Consider the following 24,789-nt stretch of genomic DNA (forward strand, 5'->3'; position numbering starts at 1 on the left):
CCTTGCCATGCGATCTGGGGACATTTGTCTTTCTCTGGATCATGGTATCTGGCAAACCAGCATCTTCTCTCAGGCCTGTTGCTGACTTGCACATGGCTGCAGCCAGATAACGCGGGTCTAAGGCTCTGCCTTGCAGTGTTGGGTTAAATTTTATACCTATGGTTCAAGAAACTATTTGTATATTCCTAAGCAGTGGTAATGACAGGAGGGGCAAGGTTTAGAGAAGGCACATTCTCTCATCCTATTTTTTTCCAAAGCAGTGTCAGGATTTCTGAGTTCTCCTGAATTTACCTTTTTTTTTATGAGATACTTTTCATTATCGTGGTAGGAAGAAGTGAAAGGGTGAGGGGAAGAAAGCAGGGGAGGCGGGCTATATGGATAACTTGACATTTGAGAAATGGTCCAAGGTTTTATCTATAAATTAAACTGTAGACCTGTAGTATAATTACCCAGGAACTTGCTACGAGCAACCAGGGAGTGTGTATGAATGGTGCTTTCTTGATTTTGTTGCTTTTTCAACTATATGTTATATTCGAGTCTGCCAGCAAATGATTTAACACCTCATTGGGAGCATATGGATTTGTATAATTGATTCTTTAAGTCTTAGTTTAAAAAAAGGGAGATGTCAACACAATGTTATAGAGAATGGGGCACAGAAAACCTCATGTGCATTAGGAGAGTAAACTCAGCTGGAGATGCCATTTCAGAATTGCCCTGTGTACAATACTAATGAAAGTTCTTTGAAAAATGCTTTGTTCTTTCTTTGCAGATATATTAAGAAAGACCTTATTTACAGATGTGTGAAGCTTTAGATTTTTAAAGATTTTTGTCCTTTGAAAGAGATGTAGCGTGCAGCTATTCCACATTAAATTTCAAAACCACAATGCAACATGTTTGTGTGTTCTTAAGAGTTCAAGAGCTATACAGTGAGCAGAAGAACATTAGGCTGTTTATATACCTTTTGTTAACTACCAGTGTGTACTACTTCAAGCATTTATTTTTTTAATCCTTATTTTCTTTTTTTTTTGATCTGTCTTTCATATATTATCACTCTGTTTCTACTGTGCTGACTGAAGAGTGGGTTTAATGAGAGTTAAACTCCTAAAGCTGTGCGTTCTGCAATAATTAAAAATGGCATCTTATTGTACAAGAAAATACATTAAAATATTAAGGTTCTTACAATAATTCAGCTTAAAGCAAGACATCTGAGTCAAGGAAAGGCTATCGTTTATCTCAGAAATTTTTGCTTTAGTTGTCAAGCTTCTAGGCTATGCAAAAGGTTTTATATTATCTTTTTAATGAAAAGCAGTGTAAAAGCAGAGGAAAGAGGAAAAAACCCGAGCAAACCAGCCATTATTATTGTGAAGAGTATGAAGAAACTATGTTATAAACAATACCACCACAACTTTTGTGGATTGGATTAGAGGAAAAAAAGGAATACAAGCAATTTACATGCTCTCATTCCGGTGATCACATTTCTTCTGCTCTGCTGGTCCTCAAATTATGGCCATTGCTACTGCTCTTCATTCTGCAGTTACAAGAGGGATAAAAACAGTCATAGGATGTAACTTAGATTTTATTCTTCTGTACATTACACAGCATTAGCACAATCCTGCACCCTCATTCCTCCAAAGGAAAAATATTTCAGGTTTTGAACAGGTTTTCACTTCGGTTGAAGTAGTGTGTATGGGACATATGGAGTGTGTGTGGGACTCTTCAGAGATAACATATTTGCTGGTTTTGTAACTGGTTCTGATGAAAATAATAGCTTAATCATATCACCACTAATACCATTTTTACTGATGACCAGTGCTTATGAATTCATGGTGAGAAAACTTTGCTCAAACTAGGAAGAAGATCCAGAAGCCTTATTAGCATTTAGCATTTCCACTTGGTTGCAGTTGCCTTTGTGAAATACTAAATGTAATTCACAGTGAGAAAATATTACAATATATAGGTATTGAGTAATCAAGAAGGCAGTGCAAATCCATCTTGTAACTTAGCTCATCAACCCTCAGTTGTTTTTAAATGTTCTCTAGGCTTACACACATTTTGTATAAATACTCCTCAGTAGATGGAGGGCTTGCTTAGTATTTTCATGACCAAAGGGAGCTCTCTGAGTGCAGAACAAGCATAGCTATTCTTTAGACTTCACACCAGCTTATCTCCAGGCAATATATCGAGTCCTTTGAGGACTCAATTAGTACCATTCCAGATAGTTATATTAGCTTCTATGTAATATCCAAAGGAGCTGTTTCATGAGAGGATCCGAGTTCGTGTTCTTGTACAGGTGCTAATAAAACCTGTAGAAAGGGTAGGTGACTTTTTCAGCTGCATGGTGGCAACTGCTCCCCTTCCTGTTCAGACCTGCAGCGTTGGCTGGTATTTCACTGTATGGAAGCTACCTAGATGGAAGGAACAGCTTAGTAGCAAAGATTCAATATCTGAAGCCAGTACCAGTGGATCTCAAGTCTGTTCTGTTTAAAGGTTAGCAATAGGGGCTGGAGTGGTGAGGCTGAAAGTGGCATTTATCCTAGGAAAGCTGTAGCTACCTCCTGATCTCCATGGTAAAGCAAAAAGACAGTAAGCAATGGGTTTCAGGTATCTTTTTCAGATACCTCTGATCCTGGGATGATAGAATCATCAGCTCAGTGCATTTCTTAAGTGTATGCCCAGCTCTGTGGTTGGACTGTTTGAAATGGGAAGGACCAAGCAGAGATCACTTTAAGCATGTGATTATGTGACTTACTGACACAGAACTGTAGTTTATTCAACAATTTTAGGTAAAATTCTTGTGCAATTAGCTTATTTCCTGCCTCTTGATATTTATTAGATATTTTCCCTTCCCATTACGGTGGGAACAGCTCCAGCATATTTAAGAGACAACTGGGAACACACTGGGATATTTAAAGATTCCCAGAACTTGAATCTGAGTAATGGGTTAGGCTGCTGTGTAAGGACTCTGCTGTGCTGTGGTTCTGTTCTGGTGAAATTGGCTCAGTATAAGGTATTTTTTATTATGTGATGATTCTAAAATTATGGACAGGCTAGGCCAAATCATGGAGTGCAGTCATTGATTTCTAGTTTAACTCAGCATTTTGATGCCAGTGATCCTGTAAGAGTTCCCACGGCTGAAGGCTGGCTAGTGAATTTAAAGTTATCTTGGGTATTTATAGCATGCTTATTCTTGTAGGGTCTTTCTGGCTGTCCTTATTGAGCAAAGGAGGATGAGAAAATACTCTAAAATGCAGTTCCAGGCACCAGGAACTCTGGCTTCAGTTACAGTTTATGGATTCTGAAACAGTCGCTGATTCACTCTGCCTCAGTTCTCCCAGCAGTATCTCCAGTATGGAGTAATACTATATTCTGTGCAGAGGGACACGGGTCTAGTGTTTGTGATTAATCTTGCAGATATCTAGTAGGAGGAGTAAATTTCTTATTACTCAATACTTTCTACTTATTTTGCAGTTTGTAGAATGAACCAGGTAATGTATTTGTGCCTTTGTACAGAGAAAAGCTAACAAAGAGAGTGCAGTGGTACCACTGCCTCCTAATTTGAGTTAAATGTCAAGAGTATGCAGTTTTGACTTTTATTTTTCTGTTCATTTCCCCTTGGAGCAATAAAGCCTGCAGGCAGGACATTCTGGGACCTCACTGCCCTTCTCTGAAGGTTAATGGTCACTTTATCTTTAGTCTTGTGTTTGCAGGCACTGGAGTCAGACAGCCTTTTCCCCAGAGCTTAGCTTCTGTGATTTCCCGTATTATTACTTCAGTCAACAGCCAGTGAGATGGTATCAGAAATGACCTTCACTTTTGAATTTTTATTTCAGTCACAGTTGAAATTCAGGATGTTGATGGTGTTAGGAATATTATTCCAGATGTGTGAGTCTCTGGTTCTCCTCTTGCTTATACCTGTACAAACAAATCAGGAGTAATTCTGTTGAAGGGGTAGGCCTACATTAGTGCAAAACTAATATACATGGGAAGTCATTAAAATTGTTTGCTATTCACAGCACAAGCATTAGTGGCAATGTCAGTCTGATCTGTCTCCAAGGGAGCTTGGCGAGTGTTGCAAGGACATTGACTGGATCTATCCCTAGGGGGAATTTGGGAAGAATGGGGTGTAGAAAACTCAGTTCATTATTCACATCGTCTCAGGATATTTGTTTAGACTCAGTAACTGTTACCTCTGATGTTCAACATCTAGACTAGGCACTGGTCCATGTTCCTGTACCTACATACTGTGTTCTTACATTTCTTTCCAGATGGTCTTGTATATGGGTGTCTGCCTGGACACTGAGAAGGAAAACTTCTCAGTGTTGTTGGAACTTAATATTTTTTAACATGGTATTTGCTTAAGTCAGAATGTGTAGAAATAGAGCTCCTTTCTTCAGCGTCTGCTCTACCCCCCCTTAGACAAAAGAACCACAGTTTCCCAGTATATAAAATATTGACCGTGCTAGTATTTACACAGGAAATACCAAGCTCTTCCACTGTGTCAAAAAGAATCTGCTTTTCATTCAGACTCATTAAAATCTTAGATTTTAGATTTATGATCTTAGGTGAAAAAAGCAGGTACGTGAGAGCCATCACATCCTGGCTATATTGCCCATGTATGCAGGGATGCTATTACTTTCTGTATAAATAAATGGCATTTTTATATGCAAATCAATCATTGTAGATTTGTAAAATGTCGAACAAACACTTCTGTCTCTTTATCTGCATTATTTGTTTGGCAGTTGATATTTTCTGACACTGAAGTCTGAGGTTGCATCTGTGATCCTGTTGCAAATCTAGGGGAAATTACCTTTTCAATGACATGTTACCTGACCTTCATCTCCAGGTAATCCAGGAAGAGTTCACATTTGTCTGTTGGGACACAAAGGACATATTTAGCATATCAATATCTTTTTGAACCTATTTTAGAATTCAGTAATGGACTGTGTACCCCATACCAAAGTTTATCTTCACTCCTTCCTCAGAGGTGAAGACAGTGTGTCTCTGATAAACTACAAGAAACAATTCAGACTCAGAATTACCAAACACTGGAATCAAATAGATTATATGTATTGCTGCTTTCTTTGAAATATTCTTTTTATTGAAGGAGCTTGCAGGAAGTCCTCTAACAGGGAATAATAACAAGAAAAATCCTCCAAATCCCACACATTGTACACAGAGTGTAAAAATAGGCATAATAAGAGCAACATACAGTAATTAGACTCCAGAGTAAGTATCATGGCAAATTCTTCAGGCTTATATGCATAAAAACCAAGATGATACAGTGCATAGTAAGAGGCTCCTGACTGTACTCTCTATTTCCAGTTGCAGAGATAGGCTTTGACCCTCATTTTCCTCCTGATGCTAATTGCAGATGGATGTATACACTCTGCAGAAAACAAAGAAGTGGAGACGAGGATTTCTGTCTTGCAAAGTACAGTGTTTGATTCCAACCTTGTTTGTTTAAAGTTCTGATATTGTAGCTTTTAACAGTGATGCATATTCGTTTCTTTACTATTGAAGAGTTTTCACTGAAAATTTGTGAGCCAGGGCCATTTTCCAGCCTGGGAAATCTGCCTTGCAATAAAATTAAATCAATTTCTGCTTCAGGAAAGTGTTTCCTGAGAGTCACATTTCTGTTAGCACACAGGTAAACAATCCACGTGCCAAATGCAAAGAGAATTGTGGTACAGGAAGAGTGACTTGCAGTGTTATGGTTAGATTTCTGTGCAGGGTTTATTCCAGGTTGCAATGGAAGGAGTGTTTCACATACAGTTCATCTGGAACAGCACATTTTGTAAATACTTGGGCAAGATCAAGTGTAGCATAAAATCTAGTTTGAAAGATCTCAATTAACCAAGGTTTCATTGCTCAGTGATAAAGGCACGAGAACTGGAAGCTAGACTTGAATTCTGCTGGATTTGCCCCAAATACCTTATTTGATGTCCAGACACTGACAGGATTACTTTTTCAGAGTTAAACCAGTGAATAGACAATGCCAGTTGTTTGAGGGTATGCAGTCCTGCCCTAAAAGAAGGGGAGGGTCAGTGCAGCTGCATGGCTTCAACTGCAACATGGGATGCAGGAAGGCACGTGGTGCTCAGGCTGACAGTAGCTGGGAAAGGTGGAGAGAGGCAAAATAATTGAAAAGTGCAGGATGTTGCTAGGGGTACAAATGCAACTTACATGTGAAAAATACACAGAATCTTCATTATATAAAATCCAAGTGCATGTAGATCGGTATATGACTGCTCACCCCATTGCAGTTGTGATAGGGGGAGCTGCAAACCTTCTTCAGTGAATTCTTACATGATAGACACTGTGTTTTTCACAACAGCAAAATTTACCAGAGGAATGCAGTCAAACGTGACTTTGTTACAGTGTCTATGAGAGAGGGGAGTAGACTGGATTTTAGTAGAGGCTGAAGGCTGAAAATGAGAGACCAAAGTCTGCCTTGTTAACAAGAAGTCAGTTCAGAGACACCAGAATATATGGGAAATCTGAAATGCTATGGTCTATCAGTTTGCTGTAGGATTTTTACTCCAACCCCTACATTTGTTTGGTGAAAAATTCACATGAAACTTTTGTCCTTTTCTGAAAATAAATTAAAAAAATATAAATCAAACACCCATGTTTAAACACAGTTTGTGAATCATGGCATTTCCTAACTGTGTGACATCTGGTCCATTCCTGCTACTTTGCACTGTGTATGTGTCCTGATTGCATGCAAGCCAGCTTTGAATGGGCATTTTGTGAAGTGTCCATCTCTATTGGAGGTCCAGGAAGGCAAGGACATCATTAGCCCCTGGAGATCTAGTTGCAAGTGGCTGCAAGAAAAGCAGTAGATCTGTTGGACACAAAACATATTTTGAGTTGCTGGTGTTGTGTGTAGCTCCTAACACCTCTGCTGTCTGGCTGCTGGCATGTACCCTGTGTACGCGTGTAAGTGTAGGAAGTGACTGTGGAAACATGCCAGTGTTTTTTAGCTCACTTGAGTTTCCCCCATTGGATTACTAGTTGCTGTTGGTTGCTTACGTTGAAGAGGCCTTTTTTTGCAATGACACAGGTGAAAGTGCCTGTGAAACAAGCAGCATGCTGATTTTAGAAGCTATATTTTCTTGCAAGCATTTCTCAATGGTTGGATTGCTGGGCCTTGCTCAGACTTGCCTCCCTCATTCCCTTTGGAGAAATTAAGAAACTTGTTGGGAATTTACCAGGTGCCAGGAGCTCTGCAGCTACCTCTTCATCGTTGCCGGTGCCACTGCGGGAGGGCAGCTTGCCACAGGGACTGCTTGTTCAGCCCGCAGATTCAGAAGATGAAGTGAGACAGATTTGGATGTGCAGTGATCACAGGGGAGTGGTGCAGTGTTGGGCTGGTAAGGGAAAGCAGTGACAGTGAATTTGAAGAAGTCAGTGGTGAAGGCCATAATTTTAAAATGAAAGTGCACCTAGACTGGGCTATTTCAATCAAGCCAAGCCACAAACTTTAGAGGAAATCCAGATCTGATTCAACTTCCAGGTGTTTAAACTTGCTTCATTACTTTGCCAGAGTCTGTATTCTGTGGTTATTTGGTGTTTCCAAGCTGAAAACAGCTTTAATAGATTAACTGGCAGTAGAGCAGCCCATTCGCTTTAGCATTTGACAAATGAAGAGCTAATGTCAGCACAGCAACTGCTTGGCTGTCTGACCTGGGGTACAGTACATAACTGCTTACTTGCACTGATTTACTTGTGGACATAGAGCCATGATGTTTATCAACATCTAAGATTTCAGATCTGTACTCAAAAAGCTCAGTGTGTAGCCATTTGGGCTGTGCTAGTGATAAAGAGGCAGAGCAGTGAATAATAAATGCTACCATGAAGTGGCTTGGAGACTGATATGAAGATAGAGAATCAAAAAGGATTAAATATTGAGGTGGGGTAATTATTTTTAATTACTGTTTACTAGTCTGTTCTTCCTGGAAAGTAAGGGGGTTTCTAAATGGTGCAATCTGTGTTGCCAAACTGCCAGTTCCTGGGAACAGGACTATGTTTGACCTAAATGAAACCCAACAGATGAAGATTTGCATGTTCAAGTAAGTAACTTCAAGACAAAAATACATGAAAGAAAAAAGAATAATGAAAGGAAACATATTCTGAAGACAAACCATCTAAGGAGGCTAGGAATCTGCTTCATGTTAGCAAAAAATCTATCTTTTGAAGCTTGTGGGCCATATTCTACACCAGTTAAAGTGATGAAATTCTCCCAAAGCCATCAGGATTACACCCTTCCACTGGCTTTAGGGATTGGGCCTTCCCACTGGAGGGCCGTTTGATCTTTCTTGATTTTAAATACAAATGTGACTTTCTCATGAGGTCTCCTTAATTTCTTACTATAAATGTTTCCATTGGCAGCATTTTCTGAAATAAATGCCAGGCAAATTTCAGATGCAGTCCTATGTCCAAGGCTTTGTACATTAAGCCAGTCAGAAAGTTTCTCCAGTAATCTCCAAGAATTCCTTCTTGGTGGTTGTTACCCAATAACCAGAGCTTTCATTTTGACTTTTTTTTTCCTGTGGGCTTTCTCTGACGGGTGTAGACTAATGCTTTCTATCTGGCCTTTTTCTGTTAGGATTAGGAGTTCAATGCAAAGTCATCACGACAAATGTAGTAATTCAGAACAACAGTGAAACTCATTTGGGTAAAACTCCAAATACCGTTACTGTATTTTTGCTTCTTTGTCTTTTTCTGAGAGAGAAAGTATATCTGCTTGAGGTCGGGTTTGATTTGCAGTTCTTCTGTGGATGACATTGAAGATGGCTGCCTGTAGAGGCTTTCTCTTTCCTGGTAAGTGGGAAACAAGACTAGAATATGCTTTGGTTCCTGTTTGTGATGGCCCTTGTAACTGCTGTCATTTATTATTTGTCATGGCTTTCCTTTGTGTAGGGGGCTTTATAAAAAGTGGAGAAATGGAGTTATCCGTTCATAGATTTTGAAGTTCTTCACTGTTATGAAGCTGCTGTAGCTGAGTCTGTTATGGGACTCCTCACCAGAGGTGTGTTTCTCAAACTTCATGTCTCTCTTATGGGAAAGGTGTTAAAGTATTTTTTTTCCTAGTATTCCAGAAGAACTGCTCCACCTTAGATCTGGTCTTGGTACTCAACGCCTTTAGGAAGAACTCATATAGAAATATTCATATAATACTCCTTCTTACTGGCTTGTCAGACCCAAGTATTCAAATATTATATACTAGCTGAGAAAGACAAATACATGTGGTTTTCTTCTGATCTTTTAGGAATGAGTGTAAATCTTTACTTTGAAATTATTAGAGTTATGAACTTACTACATTTAAATATGCACACATTTTTTTTTTAATTAAGAGCTGAGATTCTTACCAAGGCATGCAACTCCAGGAATAGGCTACTATTGTTTGTTGCTGGCTGGTGATACTCCCTAGTTGTGTGCAGGTGGCACAGGTAATGTCTTGCCTCATGTCTCTGCTTTTACCTCAGCAGAGGTCACTAACAGCCATGATGCAGATTAATTTCCATATGAATTTAATGCAATGTAAAGTCAGAAATGTGTGCAGCTATGTTGTCCCCAGGGCTTGGGTCACCCTTGTGAATGAAGCTGCTTGAGGTTTATGTTCCCCAGCATTAAACCGTATCTATTTTTCTCCTTCTACACCCAGTGAGGGCCTCCTTAGTTGTGGTAGTGAGTAACAAGTGTTTGTGTGTTGTCAGAGGGCATCACCAGGCAGTATTTTTCTTATATGGGTGTGCTGGTTACTTTAAACTCCAGAGCTTTTTGCCTGACCTTGCAATATTGCAGGGATGTTTGTGTGTTTTTTTTTTTTTTTTTTTTTTTTTTTGTTTTGTTTTTGTTTTTTTTTTTTTTTTCCTGTTAATGTGCAGAATAGCTTATTAGAATAGATTGTGATTTACAGTGAAATGGGATAATGCCAGTTCTAGAAGGTCCTGTACACCCCTTATGTGCTGGAGAATGGCTACAATTTTTGGTGGTTATTTCAAAGATGTTGCAAATATTTTCTGTAGTCTTTCTCTGTCTAAAACATAACAATAACAATTAATCTCCTCAGGGCTTCTTCACATCCTAATTACAGCCAAGCCTCTCATTAGTCCCACAGGGAGACAGAATCAAATGCCATATGGTATTTTACACTTAGGATGCTGTGCTTACCAAGAGCTGGAAGGAGACAGGAAAAGGGGGAGTTAACAATTCATAACCATTTATGGAACAGGCACAGCCCTCCTTGGACCCAGTTCAGCAGAGTCTGAGGGCCTCAGATCAGGAACTTTATCTGGCTAGTAATTGCATCAGCATGCTGGCTTTCTTGTGTGCGTGTGTGGGCATTTGGTGAGCAGGATACGAAGCTGCAGAATCTTTGTGCTGGCATCCACACACAAGGATGAATTAAATGCACACACGCCTCCCGGGAAGGACCATGGCTGGATTCTACGGTTGCCTGAAAAGTAAAAAGTAAGTGCCATGCTGAGCCTTCCCCTCCACCTTTCCAAAGTGAGCTGAGTCTAGTGGGTACTTCGAAATTCTGTCTTTGTTGTATTTCAACAGCAGCACTGAACAAAATGCTCATGCCTTGAGACTGAAGTACCATTCTGAATACAAAAGTGCAAAAAATCAATCCTGGCAGAAATACCAAATCAGTGAAAATGGGTAATGTTTTTTTCCTTCAGAGGTATAACCATGAAATATTGAAAAAGGAATTAAGAACCTTTTCCTGTCAAATTATAGCAAGAGGAAAAATGTCCTCTTCCTTATTGATTAGCTATATTGTTTATATATTAACACATAAAAATGAGAAATACAGAAATGCACATTGGCTTTTAAAAAACGTTCAGCTGGAAATCTGGCAGTAAATGCTCTTTGAGAGCTTAATGTGCTCAGTTTTTGTATAAGCAACCTGAGCTTTGTTTCTGTAATCACTCCCTGTTGAGAGATTTGGTTGCATTTAAAATAAATAATTTCTTATTGCTTCACTGACATACTCTGTTGGAATGGACTATAAAAGGAGAAGAGAATGGGACAGTGCATGTTAGTATTTGTGCTTTAAACCACCATGAAGATGCATTCTGTTTTTCCTTTTACATTCTCCCTTCTAAGGAGTGGAACCAAATTTTCTACTGCAAAAACTGAGCAGTGGTTTTTGATAATGTTTTGCATCAGCGGACTGTAGAGGGCTCTATTCATGCATATGGTATAGGATTAGAGAAAGTGAAAATGCACAGTGAAAGGCAAGCAAAGTTCTATCTTGAGCCTTAAGATGTGAATGCTGATAGTTAAATGTATGGGTAAGTCCTGGTTAGCAGAAAGGAAAGAAAAACAGCAATTCACTCTTTCTCCTTTTCTCTCTCCTAAAAGGTATATCCCTCATACCAAGACTTTATCTCACATTACTCTGGTGGAAACATGCATTTGGAAAGGCACACAATTTCTATTGGATTTCCCTTACCATTTCCATCCCATATTGACTTACTTGGAAAGTAAGTCTGCTTTAGGTAAAGGGGAAGAAAGCAATGAGAACTAGCAAAAGGGCTAAGAGACCTGATGAAGGTAGGAGAAGTGGCACTTGAGTTGACAAAAAAAAATCAGTTAGCGTTGTTTGATTTGTACTAAGGTTTTTTTCCTCCAAATCTTCCAGCATTTAATGCAGTTAAAACATACTTGGACGTCTGAGAGAGGCTGTAAAGGCTGAGGAGATGAAGCTTCTTTCAGGTGGCATACAATCTCTTCTTTCCTGGTGGATCGCCACCTGATTTATGAGAAACAGGGTTTTTCTTCAACAAATTCTTCTTTCTTGTTACTCTTTGATTAGGTCTCTGCACTTGATATATATAGACTGTATTCCTCAACCTATTATTTCATCCCTGTGATATGTTCCCAAGTGGATTAGTGCAACTGTTAATATTTCGCAGTGTTTACAAATTTTACATGCTGCTTTGGCTGTGATTATTGGCAGTTAAAATGAGTCTAAGACACCAGTTACAGTAACAGTGATGCTTGCTTGAGATTAATTTTGGATTAAATTTGTTTGGAGTTTGACATGAAGTGTTTGTCTTTCTGGACAAATGAATGGGTCATTGGAATGGCTTCCCCAAATCCTCACAAGGTCATGCAACTTGTAGGAGTTAGTTTGCTTTCTGAATGAAAGCTATTTTGTAACGAAATGACTTTTATGTTTTAAACAGTTGGCTTGGTTGCCAATAGGGCTTTAGCCAAAGCGGCATGGAGCTCAGTGCAGATCAGAAAACCTGCTGCTCACACTGGGAAAGGGGTCCCGCCAGGGCTTGGAGCTGCTGGATCCAGCTAAAGCACCTGGGCTGTTTTAAAAATGGCTTTGGGTAGTGCTGTCCTGTGCTGCTGTCACATTTACCTTCTCTCCCCTACATTTTGCAAGGGGAAGTGAAGGCTGTACCTTGGTACACTGCAATAATGTATGGTTGAATCCGATCTTTGTGCAGAGTCCTGTCCCTGTGCTTTTTAAATGTTATTTTATGAGATGTCACATAAACAAAAAAGTCCAAAGCCTAATATAAGTAGTTCTTCATCACAGCCCCAGTCTTGGCTGCTATTTCACTGAAATAGAAGTTGTAGATTGCAGGTGCTGGTTAAAGAGAACTATGAAGGCAACCCGAATAGTCTTAAATTGTTCTTTCAGTAAGCTTATAGCTCATCAACCTTCTTGCAAAGTTTTTTTTGTGCTTGGTCCTAGTATGGTGTCAGAAAAAAATTTTAGACCTGGACAGATATGATGAAGTTTTCTAAAGCCTGTGAAGGAATCTTTTCTTACATCTCTCAGTTTTTGGTACTGGCCAAATACATAGTTATGAGCTGAAAATGTGGTTGTTTGAATAGTAAGGTTCACTGATGGTCGATGCAAACTGCCAATTTCCAAAGACAAATATAGCGTGTTAGAAGCTATATAAAATATTTGGCTGAAGGCTTTACATGCCAACTCAGAACTGGTTTCTGTAACAGAATATAGGGAAATGCATTTAGCTGGTCTGTACTTAATGTGGTCACTCGGGATTTCATGGTGCCTTTCACAAGCAATCCCAGAATTATGGACATACTTCAGTTTGAATGTCTTCTGCTGTGCCAAGATCTGTACTTCCATTGGGATATTGTATTCTTTTCTTACAGTCCGAAATTGTCAAAAAAATGCTGATGTGCACTTTTATCCTGCAAAGAAGCTCAGCATTTGGGTAAAGTAAGTTGATCAAGGGATGTATCAGTATAATTTTCAATGTATTTTTGGATTGTTTGAGATGAAAGTCATTGCAAATGTGAAATGATGTTATGACCATGAAATAGAGTAAAATGTGTTTTCTGGATTAGGTGCTGTTGCTCTGTTGCTGGAGCTTGTGTTGTTGCCTATTCAGATGAGTGTCAGGAAGAAGTTTTGGTGTTTACTGGGATTACTGCAAAGATGGTATGGTACTGTCCACCATCCTTGCAATAATCAACTAAGCCGAGATGCCTGTTCACTACCTCCCACACCTTCACCACAAGGAGAGGAGAGGCTTATGGGGGACAGTGGAAGGGCTGCCAGAAGTCCCGTCATCCTTGGTGCGTAATATATTTTTTACAGCTCTTATATTTGTGGGCTCCTTGGAGCCTTTGGTTCCTCATCCACAGCAAGCAGCTGCTGTTTTAGCTTGGACACTAGCAAGTGAATTGGAAGTGGCTTAAAGCTCCACCAACTGCTACTGAAGTAGCAACTTGGCACTGTGGGGAACGGGGCAGTTTAAAACTGTTGGCTCTTCTCTGTCAGCAGCTCATTCGCCTCCTGTGGCCGCTCTCACTTTTTAGAAGCATATAATCGCTGCAGGGTCTGAGTAGCTGTGTTTACTGACTGTCCACAGTACGTGACACTTTGCTTTTCAGCACAATTTGAGACATGGAGCATCTCTCCAGGACTCACAGGCTGTTTAAAGTGAGACACTGAGTTCTCTGGCCATCCCTGCCAGTGGTATCCCCCAGCATACCTGGGCTCGGCTCGGCTGAGCAGCAGTCTGTAGGCACAGCGGGGCTGGCAGCTCTCGGGAGGCTGTGTGGCCTTGATGTGTGCTTCCTGGGAGCTGTGGCAGAACTAGTGCCATGGTCCCGTGGTGATCTGGGGGGGTCTCGTCTGTGTGCTGAAATGCTTCCCATGAACACTTTGGTATCCTGAAATATGTTCATTTACCTGTCTTTATTGTACACCACTTTAACACTGTATTTCCCAACGAGGGCAAAAATAACTCATTAACAGTTTTCCAGTGGTTTTTTTTTTTGAGATGAAACCATCTGAAGATGAAAGTTGGTTCCTGACCAGCAAAGCAAGTTCACCAGTGCAGAGGCAATCCCTGGATCCACACTGGGGTGACAATACTGGGTTTCAAGAAACAGTGTACAGAGGGTGCAAGAGGCAAAGCACTGAACAGATGAAGGGATGTGCTTTTGTGGAAAGTGGAGAGCTCTCCCAGCTGGCACCAAGTCAGAGAGGGCGAACGCAGGTGAAAGGACTCTTTGGGCATTGTGAGTCTCTCAGGGGAATCTTTCAATACACAACCTACGAGCGTGTTCTTGTACATGGCAGTTATACAGAGTATTTGGACATTTGTGAGCATTTTGTCTTCAGCCCATAGGGATCGTTCAGTGTTATGCCTGGTATTAAATGTGTGGAGTCTTAAGTCCTGTTTTCCTACTCAAGGATAGTAGAGAGGGTGAAAAAAAACTGTCAGGAGGTGGCAGAGCCATGGCACTGCAGGCAGTTGAGCACAGTTAGTACAACGGTCTTGCATTATTAACAAAAAGATAAACTATTTCTGTGTTGATTCATTCCATTTGACTCATCTCTGCGCAAGGAGTTCAGTTCTGCATTAATGTACCAGTGAGTCACTCCACGTCTCCCAGTCCTCCTCATTCTGTTCGTGCTTCTTTCTGGATGGTGTTTGTTTTAGCAGCCACAGTGATGCGGTGCGTTTGCTGGCTGTAGGCAGAGGAATTCCAAGCAGGCATGACAGTTTGTTTGGTTTCAGCAGAACAGCCCTTTCCCTATCACGAAGGTGCTGAGTATTTGACAGATGTGCACCTCTGATGCTGCCTGTCCTATTTCTCTTGCACTGGAGAAGAAGCTTCTTGGTTTGGGACAATCTGTTGAATGTGATTCTCATTCTTCTGCACCATTTGGCTGTCAGGATTTTTGTCTACATTATTTTGCCAGACTGAGCCATGAAAATATCTTGTCATAATTTTGCTTTGTGTTCTCTTCTTCTACAGAAACTTCTGCTGCTCAGAGTGTCTAGCTTTGTATCCTTACAGCCAGCTGGAGAGATTAATTTGTCATTTCCTCCTTGTACAGAGATGTAGAAAGCTTGATAGCTGTGATGTGAAGGCCTAGAATTGGCTTTAGAAGCTGAAATCTGTCTATAGATATGTGGGACAAAAATGTAGTAGGTCCAAGCTGTACTTCCAGTAGATAACCCACCTGAGCTGGTGTAGGGCGACTAGAGCTGATGACCAGCCAAACTTGGGAAAATCTGAGATAAGTCTGTCTGTGGGGAAACAGGAGAAAAACTCCAAGGTAATTCTGAGGTTGATTCTCCCCCCACCCCGCCCCCGCCAATTTCTCCTAAGGATTGCTGCTGTAAGAACACAGTTGAACACAAAGTGCTCTGCTTTAAGGTGATCCAAGCTTACAGTTCTGCATTAAATCTGTTGTAGTTTTGAGGTTGCTAAAACTTTTATGGATCCAAGGAGTTTTAATCATTATTTTGAATACAGCAAATACTAACTTCAGACTTTTTTTTTTTTTATCTTGTTGTTATATTATTCATGATTATTTGTATCAAGATAGCACGTGGCCCTCCAAGGCTCCATTGTGGGAATAGGTTTAAAAAACAAGAAAAAAATCTGTCAGTTGATATCCTGTCTGATTTTGCTTGCAGATGCTGAGCTGTCACTGTTCATCACTGCGTTAACAGTCAGGGTTGTGCTAACAGATTGTTTCCAACATGATGTATATGAAAAAGCTGAGACTTGGGCCACACACATCATAATTAATTTTTTAAATGTATCATGAGTCCGGTGGGTGCTGCTGCATTCTGTATAGGTGTACAGGTGCCAAGGTATTCTGTTGTCTATTGTATCCTGTCACCATGCCATAGCACATTGGTATCTTTGTGGCTGTTCGAGGGAATGGTAGCACTCTCAGTCAGAGCAGGGTAACTTGGCTGTGCAAAGCCGCCTGATTTTGCTTTTTAACCATCTAGCCAGAGCTAAGGCGGCATTCCAGCTTCAAATTTTTGTGGTGGTTGTTTCTTTTGGCCTCTGAGTTTCAAGGACCTGGTGCTAATTAGTGAACTAAATGTTTGACTTACATTCATGATGAATTCATTTATGCTTATTCATTCTCAGAAATATGTAACTCTTTGCTTTTGCCAGGGCTTGTAAGTATCACTCATCTAACAGTGCAGTTCTGATCCACACAGTAGTTCAGATGCAAATGGGATGTATTTGAGTGCTCTAGCTCAGAATTATGATGCAGAGATCGTGTTAATCATCAAGCTATCTGTGTTTGTGGGAAAATACAGATCTGACAGAGGTGCAAAGGAATTGTTTGCTGGTTCACTCTAGCAGTCAAACTGCTTTTCATCATCTCAGTGTAGTTAAAAGAATGTTCCAGAAGTTGAAATTTTATTACTTTCCTTCAGAAAATGCAAATCGTCTTGTTGCTTTCTTTCTTGTAGCCTCGTCTTGTGAAGACCTTACAGAATGTCTATCCCCCTCTGATTCCCTACCTGCTCCCCGCCACTGCGGGTCAGTACCCCCTCTTGCAGTTCCTTGTCTTTTGTGTCACACCCCTGGGTTTTTCTACTGTCATGTAGCCCCTCTGCTCCCTGATGCTACCATACCACTTTCTTCACAGTTGAATACAGCTTGATACTCCATTGGTGCAAAACAGCATTAGCTCAGATAACTTTATTTTAGATGATTCTTTTTCAAAGAGGTATTTGTGTCTGGAATTCCAGAGAAGTAGGATCCCTTTTTAGTGGTTTTAGGTTAGTAGATGCTCTTGGGACAGAAATGCCCTTGGGACAGGGACTACTTTAGGCACATGTATGATCTCTCCTGGCTCTAACAGTTCTCCATGTACTTCAGGACCAAGTGTTCTTCAGAAACTGCCTAACTTGAGGCTGCAGAGAGAGCAGCCAGGAGAGGAGAGCAGGGACAGCAGGAGATTTCCTTTAGAGCAAAAGAAAAGAGACCCTCAAACTTTGCACACAGCTCCAGAAGAGCTCCTTCTGCAGGCATGTAAGTGCTCCCAGGCCTTGCTTGATCAGGAGCCAAAATGGGGTCTGAATTCCAGAAGTACCCACAGGCAGTGGGAGCTCAGGAGGTTTAGTGAGCCAGGCACAGTATGTTTCAACATAGGAAGAAGCTGGCCTTGTTTTTATTTTTGTGTGTACAGGCAGTAGAAACTGCCCCAACTAGACTTTGGGACTTCACATGCAGAGAGATTTCGTGAGCTTCCTGCCAAAGGCGGCTTCTGAGACCACAAAGCCTGCATTTTATTTTCTCTCTTATAGCCAAAGATGGATGACTGTTTTTATGACAGTTTGATCTTCAGAGTGAAAATTTGTGACAATTTGCTCTGGAAATTTCTGTTAGGCTCTCCTTTTTGTCAGTGGGCTTTGGATTCTTGGGCATTAAATACCTATATTATCTCCTCTTGGAAGAAATGTGTCCTGGGAAGTTTGATCTATCTGAAGATTTTAAGAATTTTTTTCCCATCCTCAAGCTGCTCTTTAACCCACAAATAGAGGGATAAGTGACTGTTTTGGAAAAATCTTAAGAAAAAGAAAGCTTTAGACATAGCCTAAAGTCGCATGTTTCAGTTCTGGCATTCAGTTCACTATTGTTTCAGCTTCATTTCCCCTGCAACAGACAGCTTAATTTGGTAAAAATGTCTCCAGACTTTTTCTTTCAGGCCCAGGATGTAATGATTCTTCACATGTTGTGAGAATAGGATCTTGGAAATCAGTGTGAGACTCAAATACAGGGCATGGCAGATATACAGGCTACTCTTGCGAAATTTTATGGTTTTTATTATTTATCTTTTGTGTAGTGGTAGCACTTGATTGCAGTGTCAATTGGTACAATTCCAGCATGCTGCTCTCCCATAGCGGAGGAAGCACTTAGCTCCTCCATAGGGCTTGTTAAGCTTTCCAGGTGTTCAGTGTGACCATTGCGATTCCACAGGTAAAGAAACTGAAGGATGAGCAATAAATAATGAAGCTACTGCCAGCAATCCATTAATTTGCCCTGTTATCCAGTTGTAGAGCCAGGAAAATCAGCCAATTCTCCTAAGTCCCAGCCCAGTAGTTTCCGTCTGCCTAGGATATGTTTAAAAGATGAGCTCTGTCTCAAAGATTTTACTGTCTAAACTAATAATTGTCACCTTCACAGTTTGCAGATATTGGCAATTTCCATGGAGTTTTCTCAGACATGCAGTTTTTCAAGCCCCTGTAGAGCATGTTGAAGCCAGCTGACAGTAAACTTTCCTTAGCTACCTTTTGCTGTTCCCCACCAAGCGGCCCATGGACTCCTGGGGCTCTGCACACCACAGGTCAGATATCAGTCATCTAACTTTATGCTGGGAGGCCACAGGCGGAACAAAATTAATTAGGAGTTTGGAGAGGGGGTAAAAAGCACACACACAAGCTAGAAAACAGTTGATAAATATGCCTACAACCCAGGTGTGGGATGGAAGATTACGCATATTTGTTGAATTCACCGCATGGGGAGGCAGAGACAGTAAACTTGACTTTTATTCCCATACTTGACTCTGACATCTTGACTCTGCTAGCATGAGGCGTGTCTGCTGTTTAGTGATAGTGGCTTGACATTTCCTGTTGCTTTGCTCATGAAACTGTTTTCAAAGGCAGTAATGCTTACTGGGTGTAGCTCCCTAACTGGCAAAGGCAGCCTTTGGTTACATCCTTCTTGATTTTTAAATGCATGTTCCCCCTCCTTTCCAACTACTCCAAATGTATCCATGTCAAGTAGATCTGAGAGTGTCTCCTAGTGCTGGCAATGTACTCACTCCTTAGCACAGTTGCTGGATGACTCTGCTGCTTCTTTTACTCCTTTATAGGAAGAGTGGAAGAAGATCCTCATTCCAGCTGTTTCCTGAAATTCCCCCACTGTAGTAGTGTGAAGAAAAAGAATTACTACACGAGAGAAGCACTGACTTATTTCTATACTAATGCCAAGTGGTGCAATTCAACTGAGTCATTTAATGTACATTCCTTTAAAGTGGAGGCAGTCTGGGCCCAAAATATTGGCCAAGCTCTTGTGTGTGCATAGATCACGGCTATGTTAGTAACAGTCTTGATTTGAGCAAAGTTCTGTCACTTTTCTGATTGGTGCAGATCCAAAAATGCACTGGAAAAACGATGTGATAAATTACTGTCAGGGATGGGCCATTCAGAAATATTTTGCTTAGCTTTTGACAAACAGGTAGATACTTGCTCTGTTGTCTCAGCAGATAGAAACTTGCAGTGGGGATCCTCTCACTGACAGCAGCTACCCAAGTTCACGATAATAAGCACTGCAGAGTAATTAGGTGTATGAGGGCCGTTTGAAGTGGCATGTCCAAAACAGGTTAATCTGTTTGGCATGGGTGCCAGGTGTTGCAAAGCTACGGTAGCTTGGACTTCAGTTTGGCCTCTCGAGCTGAGTGCAAACGAACAGCTGCTCTGCTACTGGTACCTGCTTCAGGTTTAAGGTAACACAGGTCTGTGTATGTATGCTGCAGTTGTGTCCCCACGTGCAGGGAGACGGTTCTGCAGTGATTTAGCAAATGGCATGACTGCTGAGAGGGAGTGAGTCTGTGGAGACAGGACAGCATGCAGGGGACAGAGGCATTTACTCTCTCAGTTCCTGGACTGGTAACAGAGTGCATTTCCACTGTTTTCTGTAGTAGCTTATGAATGTTTTTGTCTCATTTACCCTTCCCCCTTCTTATCCTTCTGGCTTCTCACACAATTACAGACTGAGCCTGTGTGACTCTATGAAAGGCATTTCCTCCTGTTACTTTTTTTTTAAGTTGGCTTCAGCCCACCAGCTGCTTTCCATTAGTGTTACACACATACTCACTAGGAGGGCAGCACATAATGCTTCAGGCACTGCTGAATAGCAGAAATCCTTCAGAATCACTGTCAGACAGAGGCTTCTCAAAGCAGATTGTAGGTAAAAAGAGTTCAGCACATTGGGGACCTGTCTTCTGGCAAGCTTTCTTGGAGAAACCAAGGTGTGGGGACAGAGGGAGGTGAGGGGGTGTTGTCTGAATGCAAAGTGTGAAAGCTGTGAATAGATTTTTGTATGTGAACAGGTGTTTGCTCTGGATATCTCGTCAAGGGTAGGAGCTGTGTGTTGTCTGTTGCTATGGGGAATTATGACCCCCTACTTGAACCTGGGAGAGTATTTTATTGATACTAAGTATTATCTAGTTGTTTATCCAGACTTCCTGATGGCTACTATTGCTATGTTATTTGTGATCATTGGAAAAGGACCATAAACTTTTTTAAACTCTTCCTCCTTCAAGAGTAATTTACAAGATTAAAAAATATTCATTAACTTTATAAACTCCTCCCCTCACTGTTATCAGTGGAGGCAGTAACAAGACTTCTAATGTAAACTGCTATTTGTGCTATTCTCTTATGCCTACCTAAACCAGTCATGGTCTGGCTAGGGACATACCAGCTAGGGCCTGGCCAAAAAACCTGGGAAGTTCATCCTGGAAGCACTACACTCTAGAAGAGTACAATGGGATCAGCTGTGTAGGGTCAGATCCCAGTTCCTGCAGTCATATTGGGTTGTCCCCTGTTTCAGCAAAGTTGTTTGTGGGATCCCACACTATTCAGCATGTTCCCTGAATGTGGACATTGAAGTGCAGTTCGCTCAGCGCATTGCATGGAGAGCAAAGGGAGCTTTGTTTGTTGAATCTCTGATATGCTCAAGGGACGTGAAAATTGAGTAGAAATCTTGCTGGCTCTGTTATTGCTTTATGATTGACTCTGAAATCCAGTTCTGTGGAGTTGCAGAGGGTAAACTTTTCTTCACCTAACTGTCATTGGATTAATGAGGTCATTGATAGTTAGCTCATAGTGTTCCCAGAGAGGAAAGAAATCAACCACATTTTGTCAGAACAAAGTCCTCTAATATGCTTTAATAAGACAAAGTAAAGATTTAACCTGTCGGTCACTTTTTGGTGCAGAATGTAATCTGAATACTAAACCATCCTGCAATTTGTGTTTTTTTGAAACTTGGTGCTCAGGAGAAATACAGAGGCTTTCTCAGAGGTCCTGCAGTAGCTTGAGGTGAGTTCTGGGGGGAGGCTGACTCCAGAGTGGTAGCCTAGAGAACCAAAGTGGCCATGTATTTCCTTATGCTGATCCATCTTGCTGTGCAAAGTGGATGTCCTGAAAACTGGAACATAAGCTTGATTTCAAATAATTTTTGTAGCACGGAGGAAATTGGTCTTTAAAAGCTCTAGGCAAAAATTTCACCTCTTTCTCTTGGCTGTTTGCCAAGGCTGTCTTCTGTAGGCTTTGAAGATGCTAACTGAATGCAGTGCCTCGTATTCTTCAGTCTTTGTTTCCTCAAGCATTTATTTGATACGAAAGAGGCTGTTCAGCATTCAGCATTTCCTTTGATCTCTCTGTCATAAGGCCTTCAGGAATGCTTATGACTGAAGCATGGGACTGAAGCTGAAGAAGCAGTAAAGGTGGGGTAGGCGCTTGCTTGCTGTGCAGTCTCCAAGTCTTCTGCTCCACTGGAGAGACAGCAAGGAGGCTGTGTCCCTTTTCTGTGGCTGAGCAGAAAGTGTTTCTGTTTGTCTTGGGCCTTTGTTAAATGCAGGAAACTTGAGTCCTGTACAATGTTAGCTTCCCAGGAGTCCTTAAATACACAAACCGAGCAGTGAAAGGGAATTGTCTTTTCTTTGCTTTAGCATTCTGCCCCCTCTGGGACTGTATTTCTTTTGCCTTATCACTGCCCTTGCATACAGCACTCCAAATATCTGTCCAGTTGCCCCAGTTTGTAAAAGGGACATAAGGATATTTCTCCTGTTCCTGGAGATTTCTTTTTTTCTCTTAAGACTCATTAGTTCCTTTAATGAGTTGAAGAGCTCCAAGTGAATGTAACACAGTAGGGTTATTAATGGAGGTTTTGTATGGGATAGCAGGGAATCTAGATCTAAACCATCAAACCTGGTGAGGGTAGTGATGAATGTGAACTAGGTCCCCTTTCCTGCTTTGGAAGTAAGGCAAGCTGTGCAACTTTGTAGGAGTTTTGTTGCTTTAAAATACACCCTGGCAATGCAAATAGGGTCTGGTAATGTCAGGTAGATTGTTATGATTGCACCTGAATAGGAAGCCACTTAACTGTTTGCAAGTAATTAATTAATTCCTAGGTGTAATAATCCAGCCCATCACCCTGTGCAAGGAGAGGTGAACACCATGTAGTCAATCCTTGCTGCTTTCAGTAAGCTTTCAGCCTCTTCCATGGCCTCACACTGGAATTGCTGCAGCGAATTTACTGGGTAGGGCGAGGCCTGGCTTTGAAGGTGCCTGGCAGAGACTCAGCATCCTGTTTGTACTGTACCTCTGCAGCAGGAGGCCTGTGCATATACAGGGATTGAAGATGATGTTTGAGAGAGAACATGATTGGAATGTTGCAGACTGGGGAAATGTGCCCACTGTTCCAGTGGGAAGAAAACAGTAGCTGGGACTTAACAACTCTACTGCCTTGGCCAGCAGCTATCAATCTGTCGCTTCTCTGCCTTGACTGCTCCCACACTGAGGAGACAGTCGCCTTCATCCCTCTGCCAGCTCCTTCTCCCAGCTCTCCTCTAGGATCTCCTAGCCTGAAGAGTATCAGAAATACTGCTTTCAAAGGCCATTTATTTAACCTGATATTTTTATCACTAAAAATCAATACACATAGAGTATTTGTTTAAAGCTTTTTGTCTCTAATGGTGTAACGCTCTGGGAAAGTTCATGGAGTGCACATGGTTAGTACACCTGATTGAACTGAATGTACATGGTATTGATGCATCCCGACACTGCGTCTGTCAGCTGTCATTAAGGCCTGGAAGTGATGAATGTCTGAAGGTTCGATCAGTTAATGCCTGTGCACTCACATGTGTTTATATTGATTGGGTATTTGTCCTCTTTTTCTCCATTATGTTGATCCTCAGGCCAGGGTTTGTCGCTCAGAACATTTGCTAGCTCTTCTTTGTGAAATACAACTCACTGCCACCAGAATTTAAAGTCTGAGTGTTGTCTAATTGCTAACTTCCCTTTAAATATGTCATTAAGCTTATAATGATGGAACTTACACTTTTCTGTAAATATATATATATTTTTCTTTTAGTAATTTAAATAGTTGCTAACTTAAACCTTGGAAAAATCTGTGATGGTTTCTCTGACCTCAAGTCACCGTTCAATTCACCAGAAAAAGATGGTACTATGATGAGGTATACAAAGTCACCAAACCATTAGGTCCTAAATGGGGCACATTTGCAAACAAGGGATCCACCCTGGCAATTGACACTTGACCTCCATATGGCCCAGAGAACTCAGCTATAAAATCGAGTTAATGCTGGAGCTGATTTGACTGTGAAGATACAGCCTTGGGGCTGAACTGCTTTGTAATTATAGTTCTACTTGTATAGAAGATATACCAATTGGAAATAAATGCTTGATAATAAACACAGCAGTCAAAATATCTCCAAAGGCTGGAAGGATTCTGAGTGAGCAGCTGAGATGTTAGAATAATTTAAATAAATTTAGAGCTAGTGAAAACAAAGCTGGATCTGGAAGCAGCATTTTTTTCTTGCTTTGATTTTTTTGAAGGTGGGTAAAGCAGAAATTAGAGGTCTAAATGAGCCAGGTGTCAGGCCTGCTCACAATCTGTGGAAATATGCTCAAGTTTGGGGACTTGCCAGTTTGTCCTTGTAAATTTGTTGAGTTGCTTTATGTTTTATTTCAAATGCATTTCCCTCAAGAAAAAATCTAACATAATCAATATGCATGGTGTATAAAGTTGAGGGGGAAAATTGGAACCAAATTTCTTTTTAATACAGAGAAAGAGTCTATGAGAGAGTCTACTGATGACCACTTTAATCAAAATACGCAGGAAATGCAGACATTCTCATGGATAATTGATGAGACATGGGGAATAAAGGGAGAAGAGTTGAATGGTTATGATTATCCAAAAGGGAAAAATCTTAAAAGTCTTATTTTTTTTGTTGCTTCTCAATATTGTCTAACAGTTGTTTCAAAAACATCCTCAGTGCATCTTATTTAAAAAAGGTATAATAAATCCTGATTGATGCAATGACTTTTTCATTAATTTTAGCAAGTTGAGATGAGGTTATTTAGAACAGTGTGTAAATGCACTCCTGTGTTCACTGCTCACAGATGATCTGTTAGACTGCAGTTTTCTTCTGTTTCAGATCTCCTCCATTTCTACCTACAGGTCAGCAGCATGACAGTTTGCATATCTGTGCTGCTAGTACAGGGAAAGCTTGCTCCACAGTCTGTTTTTTTTTTCAGGAGCCCTGCCTCTTTTACCTCCATGGTCTGCTCCCTGTTTGGTTGTTTTGGTTTTGGTGTGGGTTTGTTTTTTTTTTTGGCTGTCCCATCACCCCTGCCTCTGATTTTGTGCACCTTATCTCTGAAGGTTATCTGAGGATGTGGACTCATAGGAAGGTCCCAGCAT

The 24,789-nt window shown here is 40.9% G+C and overlaps 1 protein-coding gene across 6 annotated transcripts in view; it reads left to right on the forward strand.

Annotated features, from left to right (window-relative positions):
* The window catches only part of KIAA1210 (KIAA1210 ortholog), a 64,977-nt gene that overhangs the window by 9,782 nt on the left and 30,406 nt on the right, over positions 1 to 24,789 (forward strand). For 3 of the 6 annotated variants that reach the window (XM_032996103.2, XM_032996104.2, XM_032996110.2), the window contains exon 1: positions 10,294 to 10,476. The exons of the other annotated variants lie outside the window; for them this stretch is intronic. In XM_032996103.2, coding sequence (XP_032851994.2) covers positions 10,415 to 10,476 — 62 coding nt within the window. In that variant the 5' untranslated portion in view covers positions 10,294 to 10,414. Of the gene's footprint in view, positions 1 to 10,293; positions 10,477 to 24,789 lie in introns of those variants that run through there. 6 annotated transcript variants of the gene reach the window in all.

This window comes from Tyto alba, unplaced genomic scaffold (assembly GCF_018691265.1).
Source record: "Tyto alba isolate M040663 unplaced genomic scaffold, T.alba_DEE_v4.0 Super-Scaffold_5, whole genome shotgun sequence".
Classification (NCBI taxonomy): domain Eukaryota; kingdom Metazoa; phylum Chordata; class Aves; order Strigiformes; family Tytonidae; genus Tyto; species Tyto alba.